Source organism: Gymnoscopelus microlampas, assembly GCF_963454915.1.
Source record: "Gymnoscopelus microlampas genome assembly, chromosome: 11".
NCBI lineage: Eukaryota > Metazoa > Chordata > Actinopteri > Myctophiformes > Myctophidae > Gymnoscopelus > Gymnoscopelus microlampas.
Window position 1 is genome coordinate 36,754,113 of NC_139948.1, and position 23,288 is coordinate 36,777,400.

Here is a 23,288-nt window from a genome sequence, read left to right on the forward strand (position 1 = left end):
CTCAAGCCAATTTAAAGCTTGTACACACACAGACATACGGTTAATAGATATTTAGCCTATAACCTAGAGATGATCTCAATGATAACGATGATGTGCAGCTCCAGTGTTGTGAGCTATATGGGCAACTTCAAGCCAACATGCTGGCACAAAATGTCACAGATAATGTTAAAATAGCACTTTTAAAACCAATTGTACTCAACTATATATATACAGCCTACTTATGCTGCCGTTATAGTAAAGCAAAAATGAAAAAACTTCAGGTGGCATATAATGATGCATTTCAAATATTGCTGAAACTCCCACAGTGCAAGTGAAATGTTGCAGTAATATACCCACCTTTCATGATGTATTTAGGAATTGTATGTACATATTTATGTGTAGATTGATGGAGTCAAATACTGTGTTAATAATGGCCTTAACAGGATCACACAGAGTGATACAAGGTATTCCTTGTGCTTCTGGAAACACTGGAGGCAATGTTTTCTGGTATTATTCAGGCTATCTGAGTACCAAACAGTATAGTCTGTTTTGTATTACTGTTTTTATATGGACCTATTGTGTCTGAAATAAAGTTTATCTATCTATCTAGGAGTAAGAACCTTGCACACAACACCTTGAAGCACCTTCAGCTCTGGGACAAACTGACAAACTGTTATTTTTCTTAATACTGCCGTAATTCTTGATTATTCCTTTTCCCCTGTTGTTGTAAATATGTTTAATATTATTATTGCTGCTACAATATCGGAGGAACCAGAACAAATGAATTTTACTCTCATGTACCCATACACCAGCTGTAACAACAATGGGGTGGCAGTGGCTCAGTAGGTAGAGTGGCTGCTTGGGGAACGGAAGGTTCCAGGTTTGATCCCAAGCTCCCCCTGGGTTAGTGATGAAGTGTCCTAACACACTGAACCCCCCAACTGCTCTTGATGAGCAGGATGGTGCCTTGCATGGTTTCGTCTGCCGCCTGTGTGTGAATGGATGAATGTAATGCATATTGTAAAGAGCTTAAGTTAGGATAAAGGCGCACCATTTACAAATAAAGAAAGCTTGAGTGTGCTTGTCTTTGTAGAACAGCGTGAATGAGTGTTTTTGATCAACTCAACTCAACTGAAGTGATTACATCAATAGCCCAATCTGAAAAGATCAGCCAACACACGGAAGCTGTCGGAACCTTCCCTAAAACATCCGGGACAACGTTCCACACGTCCCAGACTCTTTTCCCTTCTGGCTCCCAAACTGTGGAACTAACTCCCCATTGGAGTTAGAACTGCAGACTCAGAATCTTCCGCCGTAATTTGAAGACTCACCTCTTCTGACTCCACTTAAGCCCGTAGCACTTGCCCTAGCCATGACGACCTTGCAGGCTTATGCAAAGGTTAAATGTAATTTAGGTTAATTTGTTGACCTGTCATCCTATTTATAGTTTCAATGTACAGATTATTTATGTATATATATTATACTGTTTACTTTAGACTTATAATAGGTTCCTGGTTTACCTATGATCCTAGATTACCATTTCTATGCATTTTATGTATTATGTTGCGTTTACCTTGCTTACTGTAAATCACTCTGGATTAAGAACGTGTGCTAAATGCCTAAATTGTAAAAGAGTGTCAGCCAGGAAAAACAGGTCCAAACGGCCACTCTACATCCAGAAAGGATGTGTGTGGTTAGTCAGTGCCTGACTATTATAAGGGGACCAAGACAAGATTTGGGGAGCAGAAAACCTGAAAACCTGTGTTTGAATGGGATTCAAGTATTCAGGTTTTATGCTCCCCAAATCTGCTTTACTCATATTAACACGTGTGTGCTATCTCCTACAAAAACATATAATTTGACATATAGAGAGGGTTACATAGACATTGGAACACACACACACGCGCTTTAAAACAGTTTGAACATTGCTAACGATGCTGTGAGCTCCTGGCTGGCTGTTTGAATCGGTTTGAAATGAATGCGTTTGAGAAGAGAGGGGGGACAAATTACCATTGATGGCTCTGGTTGCATATCAATGTGGTGTGTACTGTGTACCTGTCCTGTGCTAGGTAGGCTACAACTACTTAGAGGAAAAGGTTTGCACACTGTAGCTCCCTTTTGCATATTTATTTTTGGTACCACCTGAGTGGGCTGAGCGATGTTTCGAGCACACTGCTCTTCTTCTGACTTGTCTCTAAGTTTTGTAGTTTCAAGATCAGAACCTGCCTTTAAACGGAAAATGGATGTGTGCACCTCTTTTGATCCTCATTCTAGGCTACAACTACCAAATGCTCTGTACTACCTATTACGTAATTAATTAGGCTTTTTCCATTTTCCTGCTTTAAGTCTCTCACACACACACACACACACACACACACACACACACACACACACACACAGCTGTCAACAATGATCTGCTACACTTTACACCACACATTTCTTAGTAGAAAATGCAGTTATTTTCCCCTTATGTCATAATCTCAGCTACCATACTGTATGTGGTTGGTGGCTCAGCGACTTTGCCAAATGATGAGGCGGTCTCTGGTTCCAGCCTCAGAACGCTGAGGTGCGTTTGGGATGCAGGGGTCTGGGTTGAGAAAGGGGTCTTGCTTAGCTATCAGTGCGGGATGTAAATATAATTAAATAAAAGAAAAATTCTGATTACATCATCCTGATAATAGCATGTAGCACTTACTACCCAACATGAAGTTCCATTCAAATCAGATCCCAAATGAAGGCTGTAGAGCAGTAACAATCCTTTTCTATTTATAGTAACAATGGGCCTCATTCACCAACCATAAGAAGACATTACTTCACAAGACCCACTTACGCAGTTTTCTCTAAGATTTTCTGACATTCTTCACCAATGTTTTATTCTTAGCTGCAATTTGTTCTTAGGTAATAACAGAAATGACTAATTCTTCAGTTTTCTTCAATTCTACAGTTGTATAATATAGAATTTAAATTACAATAATGTTTTTATCATTTATAATATATATATATATATTTTTTTAGTAATAGTCATATCTAGAGCAGTGTTTCTCAAAGTAGGGTCTGGGAACCCCCAGGGGTTATTGAGGGGGTTGCCTCAAATTATAAAAAATAAAATTATTAAACACAAATCTCTTTGGCCAAAAACATTTTCAGATGGTCTGCAACCAAATACATATAAATTTGGGGGTCCTTGACATGAAAATGTCAACCACTGGGTCTGAAAATCACAATCTAACCACAACTGACGAGTGAGTTGAAGTCCAAGCCCCATACCCGCAATCCCATGATTAAAAAAGAAACTTTGCCCCCGCCCCCCAAAAAAACACCATTTTCGAATCACCTTCCTACTGTACCTGAAAGCCCCTCATACCAACCCCCACACAGCCCCCTACACCCCCCATGCAGCTCCTTCTCAGGTGATGTTAAACCTCCAGGCAAGTAACCTAGGACATCTAGAAATGTACACAAACACAATATACACTCACTCCTTCACTGCATTCTGTGCAAGGGCTGTGTGTCATGTTGTAAACCTAAAGTAAACTAGGCTATTCATTGGTTTTGTTATGCTTTACTGGAAAATTCCGAAAATTTCTATACTAGAGGAACCCTTGTGTAAATGGGCCTGGTTGTCCCAGTAGTGGACTGAATACTAAATCAAACCACATATCAGATGTTTGATATCAAATATCAAGCTTTTGTTATGCCAGGTAACTCCACTCCATTTGAATTAAGATACGATAATAACAATATTAGCACACATACAAAAACGGAATAAGTGAAAACTAAACCACATATCAGCCACATATCTTGCTGATCAGGTTCTGTTAAAATCATATCATACAAGAAACACAGACGCAGCCTGGATAAAGATTAGGATATGTATGATCATGTTTCCCCTCCTGAGATGAGAGATGGTAACAAGAGACCTACATGTTTCCACAGGGAGACAATGATACGGAAGATGGAGAATTTTTCAAAGGTCATTCCTCTTGGGTGAAACACGTGATTTCACAAACGGAGATCAAACAGCGCCACGTTTGACCTCAAATGTTTCCACAGCAAAGTTACCTGGGTGTTTCTAAAGCCGGATTTATTCTTAGTTGTGCGCCAGTGTCGCACACTGAAAATAGCAGATCTACAAGCTCGGGAGGCGCACATAAGTATAACTCAGACTTAAGTGCAGACTTGCACCATTAGAAATAATAACAGTTAATTCACAAAAGACCAACCATTAAAGAGCTGCTCTGTGTCAGTGTGAGTTCACAAGTGGGTTGGGTCTGGGTTTTGGCTCAGATGGCTGTGTGCTTTATGTGGACCTTTGTCTTCCCACTCAGTCTCAGGACCTGGGAGTGTTTAGGGGATGTGGGCGGACGGGAATGGGAATGTTTGGCGTCATCTGGCTGCCGAGGAACTTGTTCCACAGCCTATTATTGCCCACCCCCGTCCCTGCTCGTGTCCTCTCCTCGGGCTAACATGGCAGGGACATTGCGTCTGTATGAGGAACACGGAGGCCCTGGGGACGATCTGCACACAGTAAAATCCTCAGTATTAATTTAAATCTTATTTGGTCATTTTTTACATTATCAGTTAAATGAATACTGAGGACTTTAGTACTGTGCAGCATATGGTTGAGACTTCAGACATACTATTTCCGAACACTGGTTCGGAAATACCCTAGCATTCTCTCATTCCATATTCTGAGGTTGAAAACAATAACAAGAAAAATATCGTTCATAGGGATTTATTTTTACTAGTACAAAAACGTAACCACTAATAAAAAGTCAATGCAGTCACTCAGTCGCACACAGAGAAACACACCCACGCAAAGGCCCTTAAAAGATAAACACACCACTGCATGAATCTGTGTGACTAATCACATTCTTGATGAGTCACTTTCTGAGAAGAGGAAAAGCAGTTTGCGCCACACCACATGATTTCTGCTACAGCCTCCCAGAGGCACTCAGACCAGAGACTGACGGGCAAACCAACACGTGGAATAACAGCAGTGGAAAATAATTCACACCGGTCTAGCACTTCGCTTATTGTGAACTCAGTCCATCTTCAATAAGCTCAAAATGTAAGTTGAAAAGGACGTACAAATAAATTAACAGTCATGCACACACCAGGGTCCTACGCAGAGTAACATAGGTGCTAGGGTTACCTTGATTTGCCCATTGATTGCCTTTCTCATACTCAATTGTAAAACCACTCCAAAGGTTTAACTCAGCTTTAAGATCTTGGAAAAAATAAAATAAAATGCTGTCGGTGAAAGTCAACACCAATCCATTTTAGACCATTCATATTATCACAAGAATCACTCATTACATATGTCTATTGTTACAGGCAGGGCTTACACAATAAATCCATTGATCTAATAAGTACAGTATATGTAACAAGAAGACGTTGAGACTAATCTAAGTCACTGGCTCATGTTTGCACTGTATACAATGACAGCCTGCCCTAAACTGTCTGAGATGGTCAATGAGATTGGGCTGAGGATCTAAGGCACAAAATGTTGACAAATAGAGATGCTTACTTAATGACATGGTTTAAAACCATTGATGTCAAAACTTTAGGGCCAGAAGCAAAATACTAGCCTAATTATCTGGGAATGTTATGGTCCTTGAGGGGGTACCAGGGGGTCCCCAGCAAAATGAGTTAATATAGCATCACAATCATTTTAACCACTTTAACCATTTTTATACTTTGGCTCGCTTTTCAAAAATAACAGATATACAAGCTCATAGTGCAGCACTGACTGCAGCGCTATGAGCTTGTAGATCTGACTGCTATTTTTGAAAAATATGCATATGTATATGCATCAGGCTTTACTGTCAAAATCTTGATTTGTTGGGCGCCGACATATACTCTGATACAGCCTGACAGCGAGTCGCGAGTTCGATTCCCGAGCCGACGGAACTTTGCTGCGTGTCTCTCCCCGACTCTTCCACTGTTTCGTGTCATTACTTCGCTCCACTGTACTATCAATAAAGGCGAGAGAGAAAAGACCCCAAAAATATCTTTAAAAGTTATTTAGTTTTGTCCCAAGTAGCCTCATCATCATGGTCAAATGTGAAGAACACTTACCAATGGGAAGCTCATACTTAATGCAACAAACTGGGCATGTCAATCATTTATTTTTATTTTTATTTAACCTTTATTTAACCAGTAAAACACATTGAGACAGAGTCTCAATAATCCCAATAAAGATCTGAAGGATGCTGGCCCTTGGTGCAGCTTTGTCTGTTTGTCAAATCAAACCATATTTACCAAAAAGGTCAATACATAGGAAAAAGGCAGCTGTTATTCTGAGTCATCGGCACCTACTGGAAACAGAGAAAGGTATCGTGCAGATGGTTGAGACCAGACACCAAAACACTCCACAAGGAACAATCAGAGGCTGTTAACAACAATATGAGCCTGGTCCACAGCTGTCCTACAGCGATCCGTAGAGCAGATCTCACCATACGTAAATAAATACACACAAAGCTACCAGATGGTCCACAACAGCTCATGAAAGGCTTGATATACTGATTTGCGTGTTGTGTCGCACATTGAAAATAGCAGATCTACATGCTCACAACGCGTTGCACTGTGACATGGCAGTCATTGATACTAAAGCAATGGGTCCATGGAAGGTGTAAATGAGAGGAGGGTCTACTGACTACTCTTTTCAAACAACCAGACAATCTTGATGGGCCACAGAGTCGATGAAAAACAAACATTCACTGTCACAACAAAGACAATCACTCAGGCCTGAAGCTTTGAATGTGAAAACCAACAAATCACATATAGGAGAGGTGTTGCACAAATTAACATGAATGCTCTGTCTACATATCAATGGTGTGTGACTGTGAACCTGTTAAGTACTGTACTATGCTAGTATGCGACCGGCAACTACTTTTGGATGTTCTCCCCTGATGGAGATTGCATTACAACCACGGTACTGTAGGTGAGCCACCTATAGCAGTCTTTCTTTCAAAATGTGCTGTATAGTACAATTCCATCTCAGCGTTGCACCACTTTCACTGACACTGGAGTAGGCTATTATTTTCTTTGAACACAAACACAACCTATCAAGGCTGGAATGATTAGCTCACTTGGCCAAGAATCTGACCTCATGATGAATCACCTCACCAAGTTTATGATAATGATGATGACACTATCAGTCTGGGCCTATTCTCACTGTCACACACAACCTAACTGACTTAAACAGTCCGTAATAAACTTGACCAGGGTCGGCTCTGTACTTGGTCCGCTCTTTTTTTTACCTCTACAGAAAATCTCTCTGCCGAAAATAGCCGATCAACAAGCTCACAACAAACACGTTGCACTCAATGCACTGTGAGCTTGTAGATCTACTTCAGAATATGTGCCCCCCCCCCCCCGCCAGAATAGGAATGCAAGGGTTCAAGACAATCAGTCAATCACTTCTGGTCTGTCTTGACAAATACCAGTTGTTACTGATATAGTCTGGAGAACAGTGGACATGTCAAAAGGGCAGTTTTGGCTTGGAATAGAATGCTCTGTATCTATCCAGAGTCTTTGTTTTAACTAAGGCTGACATCATACTCAGTGACAAATATGACAAATCAATCCATATAATAGCCTAAGATTATTATGAACTGCCGTGACCATGTCAGAGCAATGTCAACACATGCCTAGACAGCAGCAGCAGCTTAGAACAGCGGTAAATCTAAAGGCTGCACTATAAAAAGTATTAATTTGTCCATTTGTAACTCTGAAGGTCCTGACACACTGAAAGCATCAGATGCTTGCATCATCAAACGCACCCATTGTTTGCGTCAACTGGGCAAAATCAGTTGACCCGTCTTTCAGGGCATGGTTCTATTTTGGTTCTTTTTTTGGACACGCAGCACAGACCACCAAAACACAATGTGTATATATTGCATCAAGGCATTGGCAAGTTCAAAGTTGTATTGCCGTATGTAAAGTTTGACTGTTCTAAATTCGCTTGAGAAACAAAAGTCAGTCTTTAACGAAATAGACGACTGTCTGCACAGATCCTGATCCTGAGTCCCGTCCTCTTTGCACATATTTAGCTGATGATGGCAGTGCTTTAAACAGCAAATATGGATGAGGAGAACATCATACAAAAGTAGCCTACTCTGTTAAGTTCAAGACCGCTTTGTTGGTTGGAGTGCAAGGGGAAAGGAGAGAGAGAGAGAAAGACTGAATGAAACGACGGAAGGATAGAACATACAACAGTCCCAGTGCGCTTGCATGTGTGTTTTGGTACATCTCTCTTTTCATTTGGGTTGGTGCGGTATAAATTATGAATTGCGGTGCAGCTGAATATATGGAGACAATTTGATGCTTCAAATACCAAACAAGTAAGTAACCTAACTTCACTCGTGTCAGTGATGATTTCAGTGTGTCATATAGCCCTTGAGAGTGTCTCAGAGTTAACAGTTTAGCTTCTCCCCGTCTCCATGTGCTCTATCCTTCTCTGGAATAACAGTTGACCTCTGACCTGGACATAGATCACCCCAGACTGCTGTGGAATGTATGGAGAAGAGGAAGTAGCTCTGGTTACTGGGAGGGGGGTGGACAGCTCACACCAGGATATGTGTTTCTATGTTAAAGCCACTCAATGACTGCCCTACATTAAAGGAGAGGGGGGGGGGGACGGCAAAACATCTGTATCCCGCGTGAAAGTAAACTATAAATCATTTATGTACAAAGAGGGCGAAGATGGTCACAGGCACACAAAAAAGCAGGCCCACAGATTCCACTTGAAACTCCCAGAGTGAGGGTGTTTTTTTTTTTTGCCTGAAAGCAAATAAATAAATAATTAATGCCACTACAGCAACATGGCAAAGAACAACACTCCTCTCCTCTTTCATGCTATCCCCTTCAGCACCACCTCCAGGGAACAGCATCTCCAAAAAATGCTGCATTGCCTGCTAATACACAACAGTGACATATTGATTTGCTCCGACACAGCGATAATTTTGTTCATCCGCCTGTGTGAGTGTGTGTGCGCACACATGCCTTTGAACAGGGGGGGCTATTTAGCCAATCAATTTCATCCATTAGCCTAGGAGGCATTATGACATGATCTTACAGAAGCACCGGTATACATGTCAGTAGGCCGGGGATAACATAACCCATTAAATTGACAGAGATTATATGGCCCACTCACGATGACCAGGCCAGGTCACAACTCATGAACACACTTACTTCAGATACTTTTGACTTAAACTCACGAGTGCAGCGTAAGCGGCATAGACGACTACTTGACAGGCTGACATAAGTTTAACAGCGTGAACAATGCTGTTTTCCATTGCATAAGAAAACCAATGACAACCGGATGAACACATGACCATGATAATCAATCATTGCCTAAAACATGTATTGGTGTTCTTTGGGATTTAATGCTGATATTGCAGGCAAATAGTAAGCCTTGAACTGGTTGCATGCACCATATGATTCTTCCATACCATGCAGGTTCCTCCAAAATCTGAGCCAAAAATACAGTGTAGGGATGGTAGCCACAGTTTCTATGACAACACCCCAACACGTTCTGGTAGTACACTAAATGTAGCTGTGTTAATGGTCTTCAAGCCAGGCTTCAGGATTAACACCCATGAGCTGAACTTTTATGACATGACAAATGGCAAAGATACACAAAGCTGTGTGTGTGTGACCTGGACTAAGAAATGAAGCCGACTTCTAAGGCTTTAAGAATTACACACATCTGATTCTTTGGAATCATAAATTCTTTGGAACTGGACGTGTGTGTGGGTGGTTGGGAGAGTGAAAAGGAAGATCGTTTTAGTTATGCCAACATCAACTGTGAGTCAGTGGATGACAACATGCCCTGACACAGAGACTAAGCATGACTCAGTCACATTGTAACAGGAAACAGCCATAGTGAACCCGCTTTTTTTTATATTTTCCTTCCAGCTTCTTAGTAAGCAAGCCAAGCCCTGCCAGGAATCAGGAGATGTTTCAAAACCTAGAGGCTACTGCCACAATACATCTCTCTCTCTCTCATACACACACACAACCCCCTTCTTCCTCCGAGAACCCCCCCTTCCCCCTTCCCACACACCCTCCTCTCTCACCGGGAGGTTGCTTGTTCGTGGCTTCTGGTAGTATCCTGACTAACAATGCAGTCCTAACACTGAACACTTGCTTCCAAGTTAAATCATTATGCTGCTGGGGTATTTAAAACTAACAATACCAGTAACGTGTTGGTCCCAAAGAACGACTAAAGTCTGTCTTGAATTTAGCCTTCACCATATGCCTCACTGTATTACTTTTACACTGTCAATGTTCTCAGCCTCTATATTTCAGTTGTGAGGACATTCTACTGAAAAACACAAAACAAGAATTACCTTTTCACAGAGACCGAGTGTGCAATTTTTTCCAGGAGCGCATCCAGTTTCTGAAAATCCAGCAAATCATTTGACTTGGCATGCATCTTGTAATCCATTTAAGAACTTCACTGAACAGAAACCGAAACTAAAAAGGATCAAATGAATAAAAGAGAAGTTTGGTATTCCTTTTATCTTGCTACTCCCAGGACTGAGGACTCCAGTGTGTATCTTTTCAAAAAAAGAAAAGAAAATCCAGCGGGACGCGTTTTGTAATCCTTAGCCCAGTCTGAACCTAGTTTCAAGGTGGTTTGTTACAAGAAAAGGCCCCAGAAAGGAGCCTGGGAACAGAGTGGATCCAGGCGGAACGAGGGGAGGCTGTGGAGGCCGGTAGCCGGCAGGCTGTTAGCTGTGAGCACCGCTCTCCTCTCTACCCCCTCCCCCTCTCGGCAGTACAACAGCCCAGTTGCCACAGGCTCTTCGCTCCATTGTGTGTCTGTCTCCTCTCTGGGCCTCCCCCACTCAAACGGACACCAGCTCCATTAAGAGAGCGGGGGGAGGGATAGGGCAGAGGGCTCCGGTGAGATCCAGGTGGATCACTTTCTTACTCCAGTTCTCTCTCTCTCTCTTGAGCTCAGACAGAGAGAGAGCAGCATGCAGTTGCTCAACAGTAAAAATGGCTCTGCTGCTTCCTTCCTTATTCACCGGAGCCTCAGCCCACACTCACACACACCCCTCCCTCTTGCTCTGTTACGCTCGCTCTCTCTCTCCCTCTCTCCACCCCTCCCGTCTTTCCCCATCAATAGCCTGGAGGTCCCTTGCGCACTCCCTCTCTCTCTCGCTCTCTCACTCCTACACCTTTGGCACCCCTACCCCCTTCTTCCCTCTATTTCACCCTGCCCCACCCCCCACTCACTCACTCATCCCTCAGACTGATCTGGCCTCCACCAAGTGTTTCCTTATCTGCACTCCTCCTCACTCCCACACATTACATGTTGTGGCTGGACACCTAATATACACAATACTTCTGTACTCTATGATACACACACACTGTCATATGCGCTAGACACCAGAAGGCCGATGAAACTGCCAATTGCAGGACAGATGACAGCCAAGGTTTCGGGTCAAAAGGTATGTTTATAACCATGTGACCATACACTGCTACCCATGCCTTTGGTGAAATATAGTAATAGATAGCCACAAGGAAAACTAAATCTAAATAGATAAAAGGCAGGTACCCAATCTGGCGTGACAATGGCTGTCCCTCTCTTAACGTTTGTGGGGATGACGGATTTATCCTGTGTGCATCGATTTGATAACTCAATGGAAAACAGAATAAACAGATGTGTAGTCACACCTAGCTCTGAGTCCAATTAGTATTACTCAGGCAAGGTATGAGTGCTTAGTGCTTACATCAACCACCCCAATGGAAACAAGCCATAGCACTTTCTTGGGTATAATCCTCTTAGAAGACCTTGTATTGAACCCTTTTTTTGGTTGCAAACTGCTAATATAGTATTCAATCAATCAATCACCCCCATCCCACAGTATAAAAATCACACCTGTGTGAAGGTAGCGGCGCCTGTGATACATTTTGTCATCAATATGTGTTTATAATGTGTTTATAGCCATGTTCTGACCAATCATAACGGATGACTGGATTTCCTCATGAACATGACGTTCTTGTATCTTTCTCTTTCTATTGGTCATATTCGGAGGAATCTTGGACAGATCCCAAGATTCCCAAGATAAGGTTAAATTGAGGATCTAACTTTAAATAACTTACCTAGAAGGAGACTTTAGCCAAATGAATAATAAAATGAAATTAATAAATATTTCTGTTTATATAGAGATCTAATTCTATATTCATGACATCATAGTGATGTCATGAATAGTAACATAGTGATGTCATGAATAGTGACCAATCCCAACGTTGATGGACCTGACCAATCAGAACGTTGACGGACCTGACCAATCAGAACGTTGGCGAGCCTGACCAATCAGAACGTTGGCGAGCCTGACCAATCAGAACGTTGACGGACCTGACCAATCAGAACGTTGGCGAGCCTGACCAATCAGAACGTTGACGGACCTGACTAAGGCTGAACGATTAATCGTTTTCAAACCGAAATCGCGATTTGAAACCACGCGATTAGCTAATCGCAAAGGCCGCGATTTTTTAATTTTTAATTTTTATCATAATAAATAATTTTAATATTAATATTAATCCCAGAGCACCCGCGGGACTTGTCTCCTTCTATCCAGAGTGGCTGCCTCTCTCTACAGGGAGCGAGAGGGCAGCGCCCCCCCCCTCTCTCTCTCGCTCTGTCCCTCTCATAGTGTATCGCCGTCGGCTGCGAGTATTTAAAGTTTGTCGAACGGCCGTGTCGCGCGTAGCGGTAAAACATTATTTTCGGTGCGACACAAGTAGTGTAGTAGTAGTGTTGCTCCTATCTATGTTTGTTTCTGTAAGTGTAACTTATATTTTTCCCATCATTATTAAACTATTTCTGTTGGATGCTGTGATCTGATGTAAACAATACGATGCACAGCACTTCCTGGTCAGTGTTGCCAGGTTTTGTGAGAGAAATAAGCAACCCTGTCTATGAAAACAAGCCCAAAACAAAAGAAGCGACTATGAACTGTATCTTTGTCACTTATGTACAGTGGTGGAAAAAGTACTCAAATGTTGTACTTAAATAAAAGTATCAATACTGCAATGTAGAAGTACTCTGTTACAAGTAAAAATCCCAAATTCAAAATTGACTTGAATAAAAGTAGGCCTACAAAAGTATTGGTATCAAAATGTACTTAAAGTACCAAAAGTACTTATGTTTGAAAATAGCAGATCTACAAGCTCACAACGCGTCGCATCGCGGCGAGTTGTGAGCTTGTAGATCGGCTATTTTCAAATTACCTATGTATAAAATAGGGCTAAAGTGGTTAATGTAGGTTTTATAATATTATAATTTATATCTGCAAAGTAACTAGTCACTAAAGTTCTCAAATAATTGTTGTGGAGTAAAAGTACAATATTTGCCTCTGAGATGTAGTGGAGTAGGAGTTAAAGTATTGGAAATTAGAAATACTCAAGTGAAGTACAAATACCTCAAAATTGTACTTAAGTACAGTACTTAAGTAAATGTACTTGGTTACTTTCCACCACTGCGTTATGTATTCTGAGTTTTTCACTTCCAAGGAGTAGCAGTAATACAATGTACAGTAGGAGAGGACTTTGGCTTGTGAGACAAAAAAGTGTTACATTTTAGTTGAATGTTAATCTACATAAGCTAAATACTGGATATCAGTAAATATGCTTCTGGAGCCATAAGTGAAAGACCTACTTATTTCACTGCTGTGAATTGTTTACACAAAATGGTAATTATTTGTTTAATTTTATTTTTATTTTTATTTATTGAACTTAATTTCAGAAAAAAAGCTTCTCTTCTTGAGCCATAAGTTAATGACTTAACAAGTTCAATGTTGGGTTGTTTACAAAAATAAGCTATTTCTATTCCAGCTAAATGTTTGAATATATACATGGGAAAAAAGTACTTGGAAGATACATGTTGGAAGCAATGAAGCAATTCATATCTTTTAGTTCTCATCCTTATTTATTAGAATCTAGAACAGTAAATAAATGGTATGCCATTTGGTAATGTTCCATTACTTCCAATTACTTTTTAAACGTACACAGTGAATACTAAACTGAAGCTTGACTTTAAAAAAATGTTTAAGATTTTTTTTATTTTATTAAAAAATCGCAATCAAATCGCAATCGCAATATCGGTCAGAAAAATCGCAATTAGATTTTTCCCCAAAATCGTTCAGCCCTAGACCTGACCAATCAGAAAGTTGGCGAGCCTGACCAATCAGAACGTTGACGGACCTGACCAATCAGAACATTGGCGAGCCTGACCAATCAGAACGTTGGCGAGCCTGACCAATCAGAACGTTGACGCAAAAGCCAGGTATAGAGGGCTACTATCCGCTCTATACCTAAAGGTATAGAGCGGCTAGCGCCGCTAAAAATCACACCCAGTGTGAAGTGAGCGGTGTTATTTAAGGTCATCACAGTGATGGAAGCTCACTTTTAAAAAAAAGTAATTTTCTTGAAGTGCGTGGTGCTATTTATAGGTTATGAATTTCATCATGCGTCTCGCTAGCCAATCACAATACTGAGCAAAGGGTCTGAATACTTATCAGCCAATCACAGTACAGCGAAAGACACATTTTCTCGACGGATGGGTCATGGGTCCCAAATCCACTTATAGGAGCGGCTACACCGCTCAAAAAATATCAAAATTAAAAACATTTGGTCCGTGGTACAAAACAACACTGGACCATAGTCATGATATCATTACTGTGTCCATTTTAGGTGGACATCATCGCTCACATCTTTCAGGAAAGCTGGAACTATCCCATTTACTGTTGTAAAACACTTGTGGCCACTATTAATATCATGCAAGATTGTTGCATGTACAGTATTTTGAGTACATCATTCCCCATAACCACTTAAAACCATGTACTTTGTTGACTGGAGCCCCCAGTGGTCTATACCGGGGCGAAAATTGTGGTTCTGCTATTTTCACTGAATGTTCGCCTACTAGCGATGCTAGGGGTCATGTGGTTAAGAAAGTAATTTAGCTTCCCAGTTTACCATAAAGAATCCCACCATCTGTCTACATAAACAACACTAATTCATGTCATAATTACTCATTACACTAATTAGCGTGCGTATCCGTACATAAACCTGAAACGCTGGCCATGTAAACTCTCAGAAAGAAAGTCCCATCTCCGAAGTGTTGGAGAACAGAGAGCAGGACATTGTGAAGGTTGACAGCAGGGACAAGAATGCAGACATAAAGGGGACAAGAGTGGTGAGTGAGAAATGAGAGAAAAAGAGGGTGAAAAAAAGACTGGGGGACCACCCATTGTGCCTATGTCAGGCAGAGTAGCCTGCAATAAACATGATGATACGTGCCAACACTTCACAGGGTGCAGGAGACTCCAAAGCAAAGCAAATGTCTTAACCACTTTCAACTTGGTGTCCCTATTTTGGGCGTGCCATTTTTAATGGCAAAACTGTAAGAAATTGCAAATACAGAAGATCTACAAAACATCACAACGCAGAACTTGTGGATCGGTTGTTTTCGCTACTCATCATACAATGCAATGCAATACAGTAGGCTATACAGGGCTAAGGAAAATCACACATTTTCTAGGTTTTTCTTTTCAACATACAAGTGATCACGACAGTCAATATAAGGACTAAGGAGTTTAATTTATTTTCTTGATTTTTCTTGATTTTTTTTTTAACACTATGACATGCCCAAAATACAGATGCCAGGCCGAAAGTGGTTGGATTCGAAAACGACACAAAAGCACTGAGGGAACAGACAACTACCTAGTAATACATGACGTCAAAAGGGTAACTCCAGCTTCTACCTAGCTCTAGAGGTGAAGTCTGTGAGTAATCTGAGTATAAGGGCATTTGCCAGGCAGAGTCACACTTCTTGCAATCTCAAAGAACAGATGTTTTGAAAATGTACCCCACACACACACTCCACATGCTTTCTCCCAGCTTGTCCTGTAATGCTCTCTTAAGCCCGCTGCACTTTTTTTTTTTAGATCTAACTGGTTCAGCTACTCACAATCAAACTTCCTGTTCACCTACTCCTTGAGCTGCAAATATTGATTATATACTTAGCAATGATTCAATTGATTACTTTTTTTATTGAAGAATCAAGTTGGACTTTTTGGGATAATCTTGTTTTTCAATTTTATACATCAACAAATCAATGCAAATAAATAATAATTCTAATCAATTAGTCTGATTAACCACTTCAGCCATATTTTATACATTGTCATAAAATAGTGTTGATCTACAAGCTCACAACGTGTTAATGTGAGTTAGTAGATGCATGCATAGAGGCTGTACTGTAACATCTGTGTTTTTTTCTATTCCTCAGTAACACTGTAAGGTACGATAATTGTACCAATAACACTGTTGGCACTGTAACGATTAGTTATGGGACAAATTATTGTTCTTTTCAGTGTGCCAAATCATTCAGTACAGTTCACTAAAAAGTTTCCTTCTATTGATTTGTTCACCAGTTCGTTCAGTACTATTTACGCCTGCGTTGCGATGTCTCTCACTGAACTGGCAGTTCATGTCCTGACTGAATCAGTCAGCACAAGATGTTCACCCGAATGTCCTGTCAGGCTATGGGATCTAAACAACAACAGGCACTTGCACTGCATCATTCAGAGGAAAATGTGTGTTGCAGTTCAATAATGTAAACATGTTTATCTTCGATTGATGAATGGCCCAAACGACACAGTTTACAGAGAGGACTTCCCTCCTCCACCTGACGACATTGTCAGTGATCTGTTACAAATTATTTCATTATTAGATAAATCATAAGAATGAAATTCGCTATATCTCTGAAAAACAGTGTTCAAAGGAAGTTGAATACGTTAATTCAGCCGTTTCATCCACTGCACTGACTGCAGTGCATACAAAGATACAGTACATATCAGTCACTCCTCGTGGAGTCAGTCCTATGGGGAAAGCTGCCTGTCGGTCAGACGGGGAAGAGCCCACCCTCCTCGCAGTATTTAGTCCAATGGAGAAAGAGGAATGGTCGACAGACAGTTCAGCCAATCAAAAATATTGCCCCTGTGGGATCAATAAAGGTCTATCCATCTATCTAGAGCTGCTATTTGGGGTATTTTTGAAAATTGATTTCATTACTATTGATCAATTTTAAAATCAATAAAATGTATTATTTTTTCGGATCAATATAATCGATTAATTTGATTAACTGTGGCACCTGAATCAAACCACATAAGGGGGTGGATTAGTCATGACCAGAATATCTGATTAAAATAACTGATTCAAAATGAATATATTTATAACCCACAATATAGACTTGCATAATGGGGATATCTAATGTTGTCATACTGCCCAATTGCTTTGTAATGTTTTTGAATGGTTCAGCCATTGATGAACCAATATGATGAACGATAATGTTGTCAGTTTCAGGATGCCATACTTGACCACACCTGAAACATACTGTTTTTGAATTGCTCTGCCACTTCAAGGTCACATGTGAGACGGCATGTGACTAAAAAAACAAAAATTCTATCCGTGTGGACCCGCATCGCAGACCAGTGGCAAATGGGCTGCAGAATGGGTAGCGGAATTTTAGCAGCCTGTGGCCTGGTGATTGGGGACAACTGCCATACAGGACACCAGCTACTCGACATCACAGCTCTCTGATAAAATTTCACTTGCTGCCGGTCTCCTGCCCGCTTAATTAAATATTATGTGGCAAAATTTACATGGAATAAGCCAAAAGAATGCATGTGACACAAAAAGACAATTTATTATGTTGACTGGTAAAGAAAATATGCTTTTCTAGTGGATTTTTTATAAACCTGTCCCATTGGCAGGTGAGCCAAAAAGTACATTTCAGACACTGGCTTATAATATCAGAGAACATCTCTCATCAAATACCTTTCAGTCATTGCCTCTTTTAGCCTCAACTCAACCACAGCTCAACAAAGCCAGCACACATGGTTACTTAGGTAGTCAACATAAACTGCCAAAGGCAAGCTGAAAACTGACCTTGTGCCAAGACTCTCAATCAATTCAAAATACACACATACACAAAGCTGAGAATGCACACAAGGCCTACTTAATTTCCACATTATGCATATTCCCCAAGAGATCAGGAGAGTAAAGAGGCCTTCTCTTTAGTTTATACTCTTGTATGTGGTGACCAGTGAGAGCTCTGTGCCATATCTGATTTCCCTGATGAAACCAATAAGAGCTCCAGTGTACTGTAGCCAGACACAAGACACTGTCATCCAGGACAGTGCCATATGCACCCTTCCCAGAGACAATGCCGCAGCTGCCAGAGTGACAAAGCTCCAACCCTCAGCAATTCAGAGGAGGTTCAACTGATGGCCCTGTCACTGGACGGGTGGGAGGGGGCATTTTCAGACAGGGAGTCAGGGATTGGAGGAGGGTGAGGCCGTGAGGGGTATGCATTAGGCTGGGGGGTTGGGGTCACTGGAAGAGGCAGCAGTGCACACGGTGATGAGACTCAGTGAGGAAGTCTGAAGGCGCTCCCATTAATCATCTGCACACCGGCGCAGCCAAAACCAACAGGGACACTGAGCAGGGGAGAGAGGGGACAGGCAATCTGCCAACTTTGTGTGTGTGTGTGCGTTTTCAGTGCACCCGGGCATGTGGATAAATAGGGGATGGTAAAATAGCAGGGCGGGTGATAAATATGGAAGTCAAAAAAGACAAACCCCCTCTCTGAACTTCGGACCAGTCCTTGCCCTCCAAATTTCTGAAACTAACATCTGACATCTAAATGTAAAAAAAAAAGCATTCATACAAAATGCTTGCTTCCAATTCAAACAGCACTACACTAGTACAGCCCTTATATGAGCACTCATCAGACCACATTATCAAATAAACCAGGTCTAACCAAGAGTCCAGTATATCACTGGTGTTATCTAACTATAACCACTACTGTTATTTTAAAAACCTTGAAATTGTAAATCAAATTAGGAGATTTTGGCCAGAAGTACACTTCTTACTCTGACTGTCAATAAATAGGCTTTGTGCGTATTACTGTAGTATGCAGTGAAAGTCCACTAACAACAACCACAGCATGCATAGCCGTTTACTTTCCGGTTCATTTTCCCGTAGCTTTCCTTGATTGTTGCAGCAGCAGCTTTAAACAGGAAACACATATGACACCTTCATATGTGTGGTTTTGAATCTGCTGCCGTTTCAAGCAAAGCTATGTGGAACTGAACAGGAACCGTAAACGGGTATGCCCTCTGCGGTAGTAAGTGGACTACTGTTACACACAGTGCATGTAAGGCTATATAATGTATTTCATATGTATTCTGTGGTCCCACACTATGGGACTGTATATATACATAGTCTTCATGTTAAACCTTGCTACAACTTCATTGTATGCACGCAAAGCTGATGAGAAGCGTATTTGCTTTTAATTGGTTTCCATGTTAATCTGCCCGGTAGCTACTTGTTGGCTAGTGTTGTGTGGCTGGTTAGGTAGTCACTCTGTCACTACTAGTGTGACTAGTGTCTGGGGGAGTTTGTCCCTCTTGGCTAAATGGACATCTTGCTTCACAAGAACATTGTTGGTATAATTAAGATATTTGCTTAAAAATATAAGTATATTTGTTTACATGCATTGATTATCCAGTGCAGCTTTGTGTTTGGACGTTGTGATTGGTCTGTGATTGGTGAAAAGGTATTTAGGACAGCCCTAAATACATTATGGTACGGCTCAAACATGCATCTTTGGTTTCATTACACCTAATAAAATGTTCTGCTCTTAGTAGCAGTGCTCAACGTGATCATACATATTATCACACAGTGGCCTAATCTTTCAAAAGCGCTAGTGCAGTTGTTGAATACAGGGCTGGTCAATATTGACAAAATCAAATACAGGTTGGTTTTTTTGCCAAATATTTCGATAGCAATAATATGACGATATCCTACAGGTATTAGGGGTGACTATAGGTGCTTTCAGAAGATATTGTCACACTAGACATTTTTGAGAAATGATCAAACGAGTAGAGGCATTCATTGTTAATTTACTAAATTTAGTTTATAAAATGTTATCACTTTTCTATAATGCAACCTTTAAGACCAAGCTAGCCGTTATCACAATATTACAACAACCAAAATGTCAGAAAATATCTAGTCTCATATCATTATACGAAGATTATATTGCCCATCTCTAGATTCTCTACAATAAAATAGACTTTGTTTGTTCAACTTCATTTCCAATCTAGTAAGTCATCTTCTTTCAGAGGTCATTCACAACTAGGCCAAGGCTGTAGTTACCATGGCAACCAAACCAGAGAGAACAATCAAAGATTTTCAAGGACAAGAAAAATATGTTCTAGCACAGGATGAGTATTTACAACAAAGGACAGACGGGCCAAGAGAGAGAGAGGGAACAAATAAATGTACTTATAATAACAAGCATCTACACATTTGTTCAGTTTCTTTTGGGCAATTCGTGGCAGCCTATTACCTAAACAATATACTTTATCACACTACACAGTACACATCAATAGTCCTAGGTTAATGATATAGTAAAAGCTTAGAAACATGGGCTTGTCTGATCTACTTCCGAACTGGGTGCCCTTTGTACATGTGTCTTTGCTATGTTCATAATTGCCTCTTATGTCTGAAATGCAAACAATGGTTAGCCCTGAACACTGATGAGGTCATAGTGCCCTAGTGGCAGATCACATCCCTTCAATTGCACTTAGTTAGAAGGTAACAGGATAGGGGGGCATTAAGGAAGAGTGGTCAGACTTGTCAACTTCTGCAGTTCGACTTCAACATTATGAAAAAGATAAAAGGCTCATGTTAAAAGGTAAGCTCAAGCTAGCCAATCCAAGTAGGCATGAAAATAGACTAAACTTAATTGAAATGTTTTCTTTGATTCGTTTTGAGACTTTTAACTAGTTATTCTCTTAGTTAAGGTTATTTTTTGTTGTGTCTTTTAAAGCGACTCTTTGTACCAAGAAAAGCGCTATATAAATTGGGTGTATTATTATTATATTATAAACTTAACAAATCTATAGTAGAAGATGGTCTTACATCTTCATGACAAAAGACGGTTATCAAAGGTGAGCATTTTAGAGTAACTTCAATTCTTTCCCAGAGCAACGATTATGAACGTCAACAAGACCCATGTTGAAATCATGTTCAGTTGGACCTATTTCTCTTACTACCGTGGCTAACGCTAACAACACGAAACGAAAGCAATAACATGGTTCAAAACAATAAGCCACCCAGAATAAATAGACAGAGTGGTGTGTGAGAGAGAGAGAGAGAGAGAGAGAGGGAGGGAGGGAGAGAGAGACGCAACAACAGGGCAAGTGAGGTAACGTTAGATAGTGGGGCCATATACACTAACATTATGCGTAATCTGTTTGAGAATAGCAGTCAGCTCAACTCCATCGCTTTGTGTCTACAACAAGCAGCAGTAGCATTGGTCGCACATACATCGCCATCGCCACACAACAACAAAGTCACATCATACACCTTTACGACAAAGTGTGTCATTACTCGGTGTGAAACTACAAGCAGGCAAAATTGACACTTTGTAGCAAGGAGGCATCGATCAAAACAGACAATATGTGACTTGACTTCAGGCCACTGGGGCTCGGGTTATTGCCTGGAATCAATGTTGCCAGTTTCTGTGAGAGAAACAAGCAACCAGGTCTATGAAAACAAGCCCAAAAGAAGCAACTAGGCTACATGAGCCCTTGCTATTTTCCAATAGAAAATGTGGAATATTTGTTAAACACCTTAACCCAAATCTTGAATGGGGGTCCCTGACACAAATACATATTCATTTGGGGGTCCTTGACATGAAAATGTTGAAGAACCACACAACAATAGGAAACAAGCCCAAATAAGCAACTACACTAAAGAAACAAGCCCAAAAAACGCAACTAGCAATATTTACAAGCAACTTTACAGGAAAAACAAGCCCAAAGTCGCTTATAATAAGCGGACATGGCAACACTGCCTGGAATGGATGCTAAAGGGCCGGGGGAGAAGGTTGTCATAATAAAGAACTTCAGAGCAACCGTGTTATAACATGTAATAAGCGCACCAACAAGCACAACGTATTGTTGCGGGTACTCTGGGGTAGTTGGGAAACTATTCTTTCGACAGATGAACAACCAACCAAGCCGTTGTTGACGTACATCTGGTCTCAGTAAATAGTCTCATCCTGAGTGTGCGCCATCATCATCACTGTGACGGTGTGTCGGGCGTCGTAATCGAATAGTTCGTCGCGGTCGCGCCGCGAGCCTTTCGCTTCGCTCGACAACAAGAATGACGTTATGTTCAACGGAAACACAAAAGTCGCGTGGACACTTTTGTGTTTCAGTTGAAAATAACGTTACGCCTTTTTTTTTGTCGTAGTGGAAAAAAAGACGAGCGAAGAAGTCTAAAAACGAGCCTTCATCATCACCGTCCGTCCTCCACAACACACACACATTACAAGACAGTCGACGAGAAGGAGGCTAGCAGGCAGCACCAAAACCCATTTGTGTCTCTCTGTCTGTCTGTTTGACAAGTTGTACTTGTGTACATACTATTTGATGATAAAGATAATGTGTGTTTATATGCACATGCAACGTAGTGTTGTTGTCGTTGTCTCTTCTTGGTAGGAGAGAACAGCCCCAACTAGCATTTAAGCTAGCTAGTCTAGCTAGCATGGAGCAGGCCGCCGTTCATCAAAATGAGGAGTCTCGGTTTGGTGGCGCACACTGTGTTTGCGACCTCGTTAGACCGGGATTATCACCGATAGTCGCACAGGTTCGTTCAAGACAACATGACAGGCAAAATTTAGTTTTTGAAACGACAACGTTTACCTTGGTTTAATATGTTGTCAGGGGCGCGCGGGATCTTTCTTTCCAAGGATCCTGAACACCTCTCGTTGCCAATGACGTCACGCGCAGAAAGTAGCGTAGAGCACGTAAAGAGAGCCGTGACTAGACTGGGTATCGATTGGCTGTCCAGGTTGCTGTTCCGGTCCGGGTCTTAGAGCAGAGACGGAAATGGCGCGTGCCGTCTAATGTGTGAGTGCAAATTTACCGGATACAGTATTCTGTCTCCCAGGCCCGGAGCAGCCTGGCCCGGAGCAGTCTGGTTACTTTGGAACAGAAACAAACCAGGCTTTCCTCAGGTACCGCAGAAAGCCTGGTGGTGACAAAACGTTATCTAAAAGTCACTACGGTTCTGAGGTTCTGTGGGTTTTAGTGAACAACAAATGACTGTAGTACATGAATTAAATATACATGAAAGTTAAAAGGGTGAGAAACGAATAGCTTGTTGCGCCCCCTGGAGGACAGCAAAACCTGGCTGTCACAAATAAATACATG

At 41.2% G+C, this 23,288-nt stretch overlaps 1 protein-coding gene across 8 annotated transcripts in view; it reads right to left on the reverse strand.

The window, feature by feature from the left end:
* brd4 (bromodomain containing 4) overlaps window positions 1-22,850 on the reverse strand; it is a 40,726-nt gene extending 17,876 nt beyond the window's left edge. For 7 of the 8 annotated variants that reach the window (XM_084072726.1, XM_084072724.1, XM_084072722.1 and 4 more), the window contains exon 1: window positions 10,338-11,002. In XM_084072726.1, coding sequence (XP_083928852.1) covers window positions 10,338-10,435 — 98 coding nt within the window. In that variant the 5' untranslated portion in view covers window positions 10,436-11,002. Of the gene's footprint in view, window positions 1-10,337; window positions 11,003-22,778 lie in introns of those variants that run through there. The other variant, XM_084072725.1, reaches the window with a different exon arrangement.
* Window positions 22,851-23,288: the final 438 nt, after the last annotated feature.